The following is a 12110-nucleotide window of genomic DNA, read 5'->3' on the forward strand; positions in this document are numbered from 1 at the left end:
TACTACAGTGGTCCCTCCTTTCTTAGGAACCACTTGGACCGGACTTACCCATTTCGAATCGGAAATTGCATAAATAATTCCCGCATCCAAAAGTTTCATGACTTCCTTTTTTACCACATCTTGCATGTTAGGATTTAAACGACGTTGACCTTGGACACATGGTTTATGATCCTCTTCAAGATGAATTCTATGCATGCAAAAATAAGGGCTTATACCCCTCAAATCATCAAGTGTATAACCAATGGCTTTCCTATGTGTTCTCAACACATCCAACAATGAAGACAATTGACTCTCACTCAAGTGGGTACTAACTATGACCAGACACAATTCCGACTCGTCAGGAAAAGCATATTTCAAATTCAAGGGGAGGGGTTTAAGCTCGGGTTTTTGTACCTCAAACTTGGTAGAAGTAGCAACCAAACCTATGAATTTAGAGCTTTACACCAATCGTAGTTCCTCTCCATCTAATTCCACCTCCAAAGCATCAATTTCTTCACTTCAAATATCTCCATCACCTGAAAAAGATTTCAACAACAAGAGTGCCTCCAAATGATCTTTGCTTAAAGATCGAGGCAATGACTCATCTACAATAACATCAACAACATCCAAAACTTCAAGGAAATAACATGACTCCTCTAGCATTGGACTCTTCATAGCATTATTCAAATTATAAGTGACCTTGTCATCACCTACTTCCAATGTTAACTTACCATTCTTGATATCAATGACCACGCCCGCGGTATGTAAAAATGGCCTTCCCAAAATGATTGGGATTTGTGAATCTTCGGCAATGTCAAGAACAATAAATTCAACCGGAATGAAAAACTTTCCAACTTTGACGGGCACATCCTCCAAAACACCCAAAAGGCGTTTTATATAACGGTCCGCCATTTGCAAGGTGGCATTAGTACATTTTAAGACACCCATGTTTAGACTTTCACAAAATGAGTATGGCATCACACTCACACTAGCACCTTGATTGCATAAGGCTTTATCAATAGTGTAGGTGCCAATAGTGCATGGAATAGAAAGGCTACCAGGATCTTTTAACTTGGGAGGGGACTTATTTTGTAAAAGAGCACTACACTCGGCGGTGAACGCTATAGTTTCAACATTATCAAAAGTCCTCGTCCTAGTTAAAGTGTCCTTCATGAACTTAGTATAAGAAGGGATTTGGGTGATTAATTCGGTAAAAGGAACGGTTACCTGCGAATTCTTCACCACTTCCATGAACTTACCAAATTGAGTCTCCTTTTGGGCCTTCTTTAATATATGAGGGAAAGGTACTTGAATCTTTTCCGGCTCTTTGACTTAATCATCCTTCTTTGAAGGAACATCCTCCATATCTTCCACCACTATTGGCTCATCAACTTTCTTTGAAACATCCTTAACCTTTCTCAACCTATCAACCTTGTTGCCATCTTTAGCATCACCACTTTCCTCACCAACTACCCCACCATCATCGTTAGGCATAAGGGGTTCATCAAAAGTGGTACCACTCCTCAAAGTGATAGCATTTGCGGTGTCATGAGGTTGTGCACCTTGAGGTGGTAATTAACCTTGTTCTCTTTGGGCACTTGAGGTGGCAAGTTGGGCTATTTGGGTTTCAAGCATTTTGATTGTCGTATCCCTAGCTTGATCGCTCTTTTGAATGTGGGCAGCCATATTCCTTTGTGTCTCAACCACTTGTGTCAACAAAGACTCAATCTTATTTGATCCTTGGTTGGATTGTTGGTAATTTGATGATTGATCTTGAGTTTGTTGATTTTGGAAGGGTTGTTGAAAGCTTTGTTAGAAATTTTGTTGATAATGAGGCCTTTGAATTTGATTTTGAAAACCCGGTGGGGGTGCTTGAACATGCCTTGGTTGTTGTGGCACATTTTGGATTTGATGTTGTGGATTTAACACATTGGTGCTCTTTTAGGACAAGTTTGGATGATACTTTGTAGCTTCATTGTAGGTGTTGGAGATAGGACTGAGATTTTGTCTAAAACTTTGAAAAGCATTCACCTCTTCAATAGATGCCCTACACAAAGCGGTGCCATGTCCCGCACCTCCACAAGCTTCACACACCATCACTTGGCTAGTAACATTCACTTGTTCATGAGATTGGGATGAGCTTGTTCCTCGGTTATCCATTTGTTGTTGGAGAAGAGCCACTTGAGCTTTCAAAAGAGATATAGTTGTATCCTCTTCCTTGTCTTTTAATGAGGTGTTACGAGAGTTGACGTATTGGGAATCATGCACCGCCATGGATTCAATGGTAGAATGAGCAAGTTCCGTATCAATTTGGTCAAACCTCCCGTTGTTAGCGGAATCTAGAACTCGACGAGACTCGGCACAACAACCATTATAAAATGTAATGGCAAGGAACCATGGATCTAACCCGTGATGAGGGCACTCTCTTTGCAACTCCTTATACCTTTCCCATGCATCAAACAAACTTTCATAACCATTTTGACGGAATCCCGTGATTTGGCTTCTCAATTGTTGGGTCTTCTCCAGGGGAAAATACTTTTGATAAAATGCAAGAGCCAATGAATCCCAATCGGTAATTTCCATTGTGGCTCTATCAAGGCTATTAATCCACAACTTGGCTTTGCCTCTCAAAGAAAAAGGGAAAAGTATCTCCCTAATTTGAGCTTGTGTAACCCCCGGTTGCCTAATCATCGAGCAATAGTTGCAAAAAATTTGAACATGTAAATTAGGATCTTTCATTGGACTCCCACTAAATTGCTTCCTCTCATCAAGGCTAATGAAATCCGGCTTGATTTCAAAATCTGCCGCACCAATTTGGGTAGTAACAATGCCCCTAGGAAGCATTGCCGCGGTGGGCTTGGAGTGATCGGATAAACGAACCATCTTCTTGATTGCTGGTGTTGAACTAGAATCCCCCTATTCCTCAATAATTTGAATATCTTCTTCATAAGATCTCCCCACACTTTCAAGTCCTTCAATAGATTTTGTTGGAATATGTGTCCTCCGACAATAATGCGATCACGACTGTTGATCATGATGATCACATGTTTAAGTCTCATTATAAAGAATACAATTGGGAAGTAATTTTTACTGTCAACTGATCAACATATATCGGTAATGATTGCCTGACTAGAGTTTGACATTACTGTCGTGCGACGGTGGTGATCAGTTGATCCCCTAGGTCATACCTGTAGGGCAACACTCTTAATTGATCATTTAATTAATCGTATAACGTTACGAGTTAATTAAATTTCTTGAAAATTGACGGACGATTTTGGAAGTAAAATTTACGTATCACATTGGAATTTGATTAAATGAGATACGGTCTGAGTAATCGAATTGTATTATTACTCAGATGAAATTATTGTTTAAAGAAACAATTAAAATTGAATGAATTATTATAAATACAATTTGTTGTGATTTATAATTGGTAAAATATTTTGGTACAAGTAATTATGAATTACTAAAGTCGATTTTTGTATATGACGTATTTTTAATACGTTGATTTTTAATATGTTAAAAATACATAACAAATTTATATTACATATGACATGTGATATAAGACAAATTGACATTTTGACAAAGATAATATGGAGTCCATATTATCTATGTGTGCCGAAATTAAGGGAAGAATTAGGCTAATATTGTGTTGTTTAAATTAGTGGAGAACATGATGATTGTCCTAATTGTCTAGCCATGCATACCTATTGCTCATTGTGAAGAACAACTCAAGCATGCATTGGCTCTTTTCCCTTCCCCATCCACCCGGTTTTTAAGAGAAGAAAAACCATGGGTTTTTCTCATCTTTTTACCCATATACACAATAATGTAATTGTTGTTCAAAATTATTCATTCATTCACCAAAATATTTTTAGAGAGATAAAAATATTTCACCTTCCTCTTTTCTTTCTCCTACCCGGTTTTAGGAGTCAAAAACCAAATTATTTTGGGTCAATTTTTCTACAAAAATTAATATTGTACTAGTATTTATAATATTAATTTTAATTAAGAGTGAGCTTTGGGTATAAATCCTTGGGAGAGGTCCTACACTTGGGTCTTTTTTCATCCAAAAGGAAAGCTCAAGAACAAGAGAGAAGGAGATCTCTCTTGTGCCCTAAAACCGAAAATCCAATGTAAGGATGGATGATTCTTCTCTTATTTTGTTTATAGTTTGCATGCATAAGATCATTTAATTAATTTTATGACAAATTAAAATAAAACATATATGAGTATGTTAAGTATATAGATCTACTTTTCCTTCAGATTTAGCTTCAGAAATCTCCTTAAAGAAGCGTAGTCGTCTATGCAAAGTTGTTTCGGGCTCGGGATCGATTGGAAGTAATTCACCAATCCGAGAGGTTAGAGTATAAAGATTAACATATAAAACTTGTATAATTTGTGTTAAACTTGTATAATTTGTGTTATTATGATATATCACGAAACTTGTATAATTTGTGTTATTATGATATATCACGAAATTAATTTATGCATGTTAAAATTTCTGGTCCTAAAATGTTTTTAGGATATTTTGGTTAATTTACGGATTTTTATTGTTCATATTATACAATAATGGCATTAAAATATGATTTTATGAGTAAAAATGTCGTTTTCGGACTAAAATTAGCTAAACTTCGAATTTTCCAGTGATTTTTGGATATGTTGTCAGATATATTATTTTGAGATAACCTGTAAAGTTTCATAATTTTTGGACTTCTTATGCTCGAAAAATGGATTTTTCATTATTAAATTCGGATTTAGGTGAAAAATAGGTTAATATGTGATAAATTACGAATATGGTCATAGAAATTTAGTATGTTGTCACATGAAATTTTACAAGATGTGTGTAAAATAATAGGCTATAGTGAAGTCTTTTTGCATAATTTATGGATTTTTGAAGAAAAATAGCATGAATAGTGACTTTATTAGTGAAATATTGATAAAACATACTCTATGACTAAGGAAAAACATTATATGTTGCATTTTATTATCTTTTTCAGATCTAAAATTGAAAAGTTGATGTATATAATTTTTCACATGTTTTAATGGTTATTTTAGTTATAACCGATAAACCGCAACATTGTTTTTCCGGATAAAATTCGAAATTTTTAACCTAAGTTTTTGAACATTATGAGTGTCATGGTATTTTTTCCAGAATGTTCATTATTTTAAATTTTGAATTTTGAATTTATTTGAAATTTTTGTGATTTATTTGAAGTTTATAGCTTATTTTTATAATTTTAAGTCCATTAATGAACAAATTTTAGAAATATGAGTTAATTATGGTCAAACAATTAGTGAAGACTAAATTTTGAGTCCTAAGAGGTTAGGGTAATTAACTTATGCATAAATATGAATTTATGTAATTTTGTGATTATAAAATGTTGAAATCACGCAAATCCGTAAAAACCGAGTAATATACGATATTGGCTAATTAAAGGCGATTTAGCATAAAATTGGGCATGTTCATACATATTATAATGCTGCATTTTCTTTATGATTGTCATAATTTTAATTTATGTAATTTTTGAATTATGTAATTTTTACTTAGTACGACCTTAGTTTTTAATTGGTATTTCCCGAAATCTATGGGAATATCGATTCGGTTGTAATTTTATTGTGATCTCGTATCACCGTTTTGTAATTTAATATATTTATTTTATTTTAGTTACAAATGTATAATAGGAAATTATGTAATTTTATTCATTTCGGAGTTCCCAGAGACGGATTTCTTCAAGATGGCGATATATAAAGACGGTGTTACCTCGAGGTGCGTGCCACAACCGAAGTTCAAGGGACCAATGGAGTTGGTTTCCGAATATGTAATAGTTAAATAGTTTTTCTATTTTAGGAAGGCCATACTAGGATTTATTTTTATGTTTTGCATTTTATTTATATGTCACATGCATCGCTAAATCGCCATAACTAAAACATGCATCTTCATCTTCATCGAGTTTATCGACCGTGTCAATTAGAATTATCGTAGTTCACCGCTTTAGTTCACTTAAAACGTGATAGATAATAAATTGACATGACCTCTCACTAAAATAATCAATTGAGACATAGCCTTACCAAATAGTAGAAACCATGAAAACCTATTTCGCGAGGGAGTGCACTCGGCCCTACCGGGGTACAAAACTTGTTACGTAGGGGAAGTGGGTGATAAATGTCTATCCACCGAATTCATGTTGATAAGGGATGAATCGGCCCTACCGTGCCCGAGTTGATGTGGATTTGAATCATGGACACATTTATTCGAAATTTGGATTGAGCTCAACGGAAGTATTCGTGACTGTAGTCGCATGTGTTCCGGGCTATAGATAAACATTAGAGTAATTTTATCGACCAAGAGTTCTAAAAGTAGAATCGATTAAACGTTAATCCACCGAGTTATATTGATAAAGGATGAATCGGCCCTACCGTGCCTAAGTCGATATGAATTTGGGTCTTGGAATCATTTCTCTAGTTGGGTAGAGGTCACTAGAAAAATGCATAAAACTTGTTTAAATTATAAATTTTTACGAGTATTATTATTAAAACATTTGTTTTACTCCTTCTATTTTGTTTTGTAGACCACTTCTTTTTCTCATAACAAATGGCAACACCAACCCCTATTGCCACGCCTCTCGCTAATTCATCATGGCTTCGATCCTTCATGGATCGATGTAAACTTGAAAAGAATGGGTCAAATTTCTCCGATTGGGATGCCCAACTCAAATTAGCCGCCCAAGGTGACGACAAGCTTCGTTACCTTACCGAGGCCTCTCCACCCGAACCTACTACTAGGTCGACCGCCGCCACTAGGGAAGCATATGAGGCTTACCAAAAGGAGTCCGCCGCAATGAAAAATGTCTTGATATTTGCGATGGAGGCGGATCTCCAAAGGAGAGCCTTTAAAATGGGCAACGCTAATGAGATTTACTCCAAGCTTGTGACAATGTTTTCACAAACTCCGCGGATCGTCCAATATGAGGCGGCCGCGGCATTCTTTGATCTCGACTTCAAAGAGGGCCAAAAGGTTAGCCCTCATGTGCTCAAACTTATGGAGCTAGTTGAGACCTTGAAGATTCAAAAAGTTGAAATCCCCAAAGAACTCATTGTAGATAGGATTCTACACTCCTTGTCCAAAGTCAAAGCATATGTTCAATTCCGGGTGAATTTTAACATGCAAGACAAGGATGTGTCTCTTGAAGAATTGCACAAGTTTCTTGTGCAAGCCGAGAGGGACATGGGGTTAAATGTGAACCCTCCAAAGGATGTGCTTAACATAAGCACTAAGAGTAAGGGGAAGTTCAAGAATAATGGGAGGAAGGGTAAGAAGCAAGCTCCCACTTTCACCAAAGATAGGACTTGTGAAGCTAGCACTTCGAAAATCAAGAAGGGTCCTCTTGATAAATGCCATTATTGTAATGGTATGGGACATTGGAAAAGAAATTGTTCCAAATACCTTGGTGATATTAAGGCTGGAAAGATTACTCCAGTAGGTAAATGACTATCCTTTCTTTTATGTTTCTAATTCAACTATGGTATTGTGATACAAAGTTGTGATAATGTATCTTCCTCTTTATTGTAAATAGGGCCTCCACCAAGCAAAGACAAAGGAAAAGAAAAGCAAGCTTAAGAAACCATCAAGGAGCTAGGAATAGCTTTCATGGAGCTTCGCTTTTCATTGTCTTATTTAAATTATGTTTTGGATTTTTAGAACCTTAAGTTTGCGTGTTTGACATGGAAAGGTATTTTGGATAATTGGTTGTATTTTGGATAATGGTGACTTGGTTTGCAACCCAAGTCACCCGTTTTATCATTTTATCCTTTGTTCTAAAATTCGTGTTTAAATGCTTACTCTTAGAAACATATAACTTAAAGTGATCTAATAGACAAATATAATGACGGGTTTCATTATATGTCCACATGCTTAAGGCTTGTGTATGGTCATTTATAAAGTGATCTTGAGTCTATGAACTCTATCAAAAGAATGTCAATCACCAAGTACACTTACGAAATCTAAAACTATTAGTCAACCTATGAGATAGTTCTCCTTATACTTCAAATTCATTATTTGTGTCTCATATGCTATCTTTGAATCTCTAGTGTATTTATTCTAAAGATAGAGTGGGAGAAAAATGAGGACACAACATACGACGCAAGATATATTGTGTACTTGTGTAAATGAGATCTACGCAAGGTAGAATGATTTGAACGAAGGGTATATCTATTCACATAGTATACCCAATAGATGAGATCTATGGTCTCAAGTAAGTTCTATATGACTATAGAGACCAAGTGAAGTAATCATAAGAGTATGTTCTCAAGATAACTACACGAGGAGACCAAAAGAAAGTTTTGGAAGAAAAATGACTAATGTAAAGTCTTAACAAGAGGTTTGACTAGTTTATGAAAATTTTGACCAATAGTTTCAACCTTGATATTTACTTAAGAGCCTAAATGAATCAATGTAACATCCTAGTAATAAGCGATATTTATGACTAGAGGTTGCAAGGATTGATATACCGATATCTTCAATAGCCAAAGTTTTAAACCACGCAGATGTCATTACTTAACCTCATTATGAAAATGAATTGGTTAAACCTCCTTCTAAAAGGGATATTTTGAAGGACGTGTATTAGATATTACTTATATTTAAACAATGACATTGCTACGAATCATTATGACATGATCGAGTTAGAGATTGAAATCTCTTTCCATAAGGTTAAGATGAGACCTCTTGAAAACAGAATTTTGAAAGGATATGATGGGAACATATATGGCTTCATCTTAATAACTTTGCAAAGCATCATACATTCCAATTTTGATATGTTTTCGATTAAGTAATCAATTTCGAAACATGTGGAATTAAGTGGGAGTGTAGAAATTATCATGTGAAGACATGGAATTTAGTGGGAGCTATCATCCTTTGAATGTTTACAACTCATCACTCATTGAAGAATGACGAGCTAATACCTTCTTTCATAAAGAAGCATTTGAGTTTTCAATTCTGGATGAAAATGGACCATGATGAATCCAACTACATCATGAGATATTGGATTAGTATTAAGAGATACACATCATACCAACATACACATAGGTTATTCATGTAGATGAAAATGGAATTGCCATTAGCAGTCATGGTCGTTCATTGAACCTATAAACGGTTGATCTCATGATTATTAGTAACTAATGTTTCCGCCATTAGAATAATCATGCACCTATCCAATAATGAATCATTTGCATGAAAGCATGATGATTCATTGGCAAGCCATACAAGAAACGTCATGAATTCTCGAGGAGAATCCGATGAACGATTTCAGTGTTTGACAGAATACTCTATTATGTGTTAAGAGGTTACACATATTATAGAAAGTCCGAACACACGTAAAGATTTATGAAAATCCTAAACTTTTCAAGTCAAAAGAAGAAATAAGAATTTTTGGAAAGATACTTAGTTGAATAAGAAGTTACTCAAAACTAATCTTTCCTAACTATGCTAGGACTTATAAGAAGTGCTAGGCTAATCATCTTGACAAATTGTTGCAAGACTCTACAAAACATGTACCTAATGCATTGTGTGTGGATGGAGTACTTGATCAGTACAAGTTATATCATTCACCACAAATTCGTTCGTTATGTGATAATCGATAAGGAAGTTCTTTCAAGATAAAGAACCAAAAACGAGGCCGGGAACCTTGATGTGTACTTGGTAAGGTCCATGCTATGAGAAGATAACATGAACATAAAGGAAAATGCGATTATAAGATGTTTGAACACATGGACACATGACATGTTAAACTTCTATTGCAATCAACAAGTGTTTATACACTTACGATTTGCATCACAAGGTTGTAATATGGTATTGACTACCCGAGTGTGATGTCGACAATTGTCGTTTGAGTTATTATTAACTCACCTTATACATTATTATATCCAAACGGGTTGTAGAGACAATTGAACCCCGTTAAAGTGAACATGGATTAACATTGTATTTGCCCATAGTCACTTGCATGAGGTGACGTCTCGAAGTGACTAGAGTGTGATGCGATTGATGGCAAGTTCAAGTGCCATAGAGTCATATGAGAATGACTAGTCGATCATATACGCAGACTGTTAGGAACTTTTTGTCGGGCCTAATGACCGCTTATAGAGTTCTGGCAAATTTATATAGCCTGGTCGTGGCGAGAGCTGCTATAGTATTCAAATGAGTCGATTCTTTAGACTAAAGGCTATTCGCCTAAGATGGCACAGTTTCAGATTAACTTTGATTTGTGTTGCTACGACCTTCGTAAATGGGGTCAAATGGGCATATTTTGGGTTATGATGGCTGTGGCTAGTCGAAGGGAATGAGTGCGATAGGAATTGTCCACCCCTAGTCAGGGTTATAACAATATCTCAGGGCCACTCGAGGAGTAATGAACTGGAAATGCGTGGCCACGCTCGGAATGTATCCATGGTGGATAAATCCGGTCAATCAGTTTTCTCCAGATCGAGGAAACCACTCTCGATATGATCACTTGCAAGTACGACCTGAAAGACACCTTGCATTGAGTGGGAGATAGTAATAGGACAAGAGAATTGGTGACGCACACTTGTCGAGAACAAGTGGGAGATTGTTGGAATATGTGTCCTCCGACAATAATGCGATCACGACTGTTAATCATGATGATCACATGTTTAAGTCTCATTATAAAGAATACAATTGGGAATTAATTTTTACTGACAACTGATCAACATATATCGGTAATGATTGGCTGGCTAGAGTGTGACATTACTGTCGTGCAACGGTGGTAATCAGTTGATCCCCTAGGTCATACCTAAAGGGCAACACTCTTAATTGATCATTTAATTAATCGTATAACGTTACGAGTTAATTAAATTTCTTGAAAATTGACAGACGATTTTGGAAGTAAAATTTACGTATCACATTGGAATTTGATTAAATGAGATACGGTCGGAGTAATCGAATTGTATTATTACTCAGATGAAATTATTGTTTAAAGAAACAATTAAAATTGAATGAATTATTATAAATACAATTTGTTGTGATTTATAATTGGTAAAATATTTTGGTACAAGTAATTATGAATTACTAAAGTCGATTTTTGTATATGACGTATTTTTAATACGTTGATTTTTAATATGTTAAAAATACATAACAAATTTATGTTACATATGACATGTGACATAAGACAAATTGACATTTTGACAAAGATAATATGGAGTCCATATTATCTATGTGTGCCGAAATTAAGGGAAGAATTAGGCTAATATTGTGTTGTTTAAATTAGTGGAGAACATGATGATTTCCCTAATTGTCTAGCCATGCATACGTATTGCTCATTGTGAAGAACAACTCAAGCATGCATTGGCTCCTTTCCCTTCCCCATCCACCCGGTTTTTAAGAGAAGAAAAACCATGAGTTTTTCTCATCTTTTTACCCATATACACAATAATGTAATTGTTGTTCAAAATTATTCATTCATTCACCAAAATATTTTTAGAGAGATAAAAATATTTCACCTTCCTCTTTTCTTTCTCCTACCCGGTTTTAGGAGTCAAGAACCAAATTATTTTGAGTCAATTTTTCTACAAAAATTAATATTGTACTAGTATTTATAATATTAATTTTAATTAAGAGTGAGCTTTGGGTATAAATCCTTGGGAGAGATCCTACACTTGGGTCTTTGTTCATCCAAAAGAAAAGCTCAAGAACAAGAGAGAAGGAGATCTCTCTTGTGCCCTAAAACCGAAAATCCAATGTAAGGATGGAAGATTCTTCTCTTAATTTGTTTATAGTTTGCATGCATAAGATCATTTAATTAATTTTATGACAAATTAAAATAAAACATATATGAGTATGTTAAGTATATAGATCTACTTTTCCTTCAGATTTAGCTTCAGAAATCTCCTTAAAGAAGCGTAGTCGTCTATGCAAAGTTCTTTCGGGCTCGGGATCGATTTGATGTAATTCACCAATCCGAGAGAACCTGGGCATAAGACAAGAACCTACAGGAGATCGTGAGTAAACCGTCTTAAGGAACAAGTGCTCCTTAAGACAAAGAAAAACAAGATAGAAATAAACTAATCACAAAGCAAACAAAACCGTGCTCCCCGGCAACGGCGCCAAAATTTGGTAGGCTTAT

At 35.3% G+C, this 12110-nt stretch overlaps 2 protein-coding genes and 1 non-coding gene across 3 annotated transcripts; 1 reads left to right on the forward strand and 2 right to left on the reverse strand.

Annotated features, from left to right (window-relative positions):
• Window positions 1-498: 498 nt before the first annotated feature.
• Window positions 499-1230, reverse strand: LOC141629889 (uncharacterized). The gene has a single exon (XM_074442810.1). It carries the CDS (start codon window positions 1228-1230, stop codon window positions 499-501), a length of 732 nt encoding a protein of 243 aa, XP_074298911.1.
• Window positions 1231-1920: 690 nt separating this feature from the next.
• Window positions 1921-2862, reverse strand: LOC141629890 (uncharacterized). Its single transcript, XM_074442812.1, has one exon. The coding sequence runs from the start codon at window positions 2860-2862 to the stop codon at window positions 1921-1923; it is 942 nt and encodes a 313-aa protein (XP_074298913.1).
• On the forward strand, window positions 2384-2491 carry LOC141635390 (small nucleolar RNA R71). Its single transcript, XR_012540083.1, has one exon. It is a non-coding gene; the product is annotated as a small nucleolar RNA R71 (small nucleolar RNA).
• Window positions 2863-12110: the final 9248 nt, after the last annotated feature.

This window comes from Silene latifolia, chromosome Y, assembly GCF_048544455.1.
Source record: "Silene latifolia isolate original U9 population chromosome Y, ASM4854445v1, whole genome shotgun sequence".
In the NCBI taxonomy this organism is placed as follows: Eukaryota; Viridiplantae; Streptophyta; class Magnoliopsida; order Caryophyllales; family Caryophyllaceae; genus Silene; species Silene latifolia.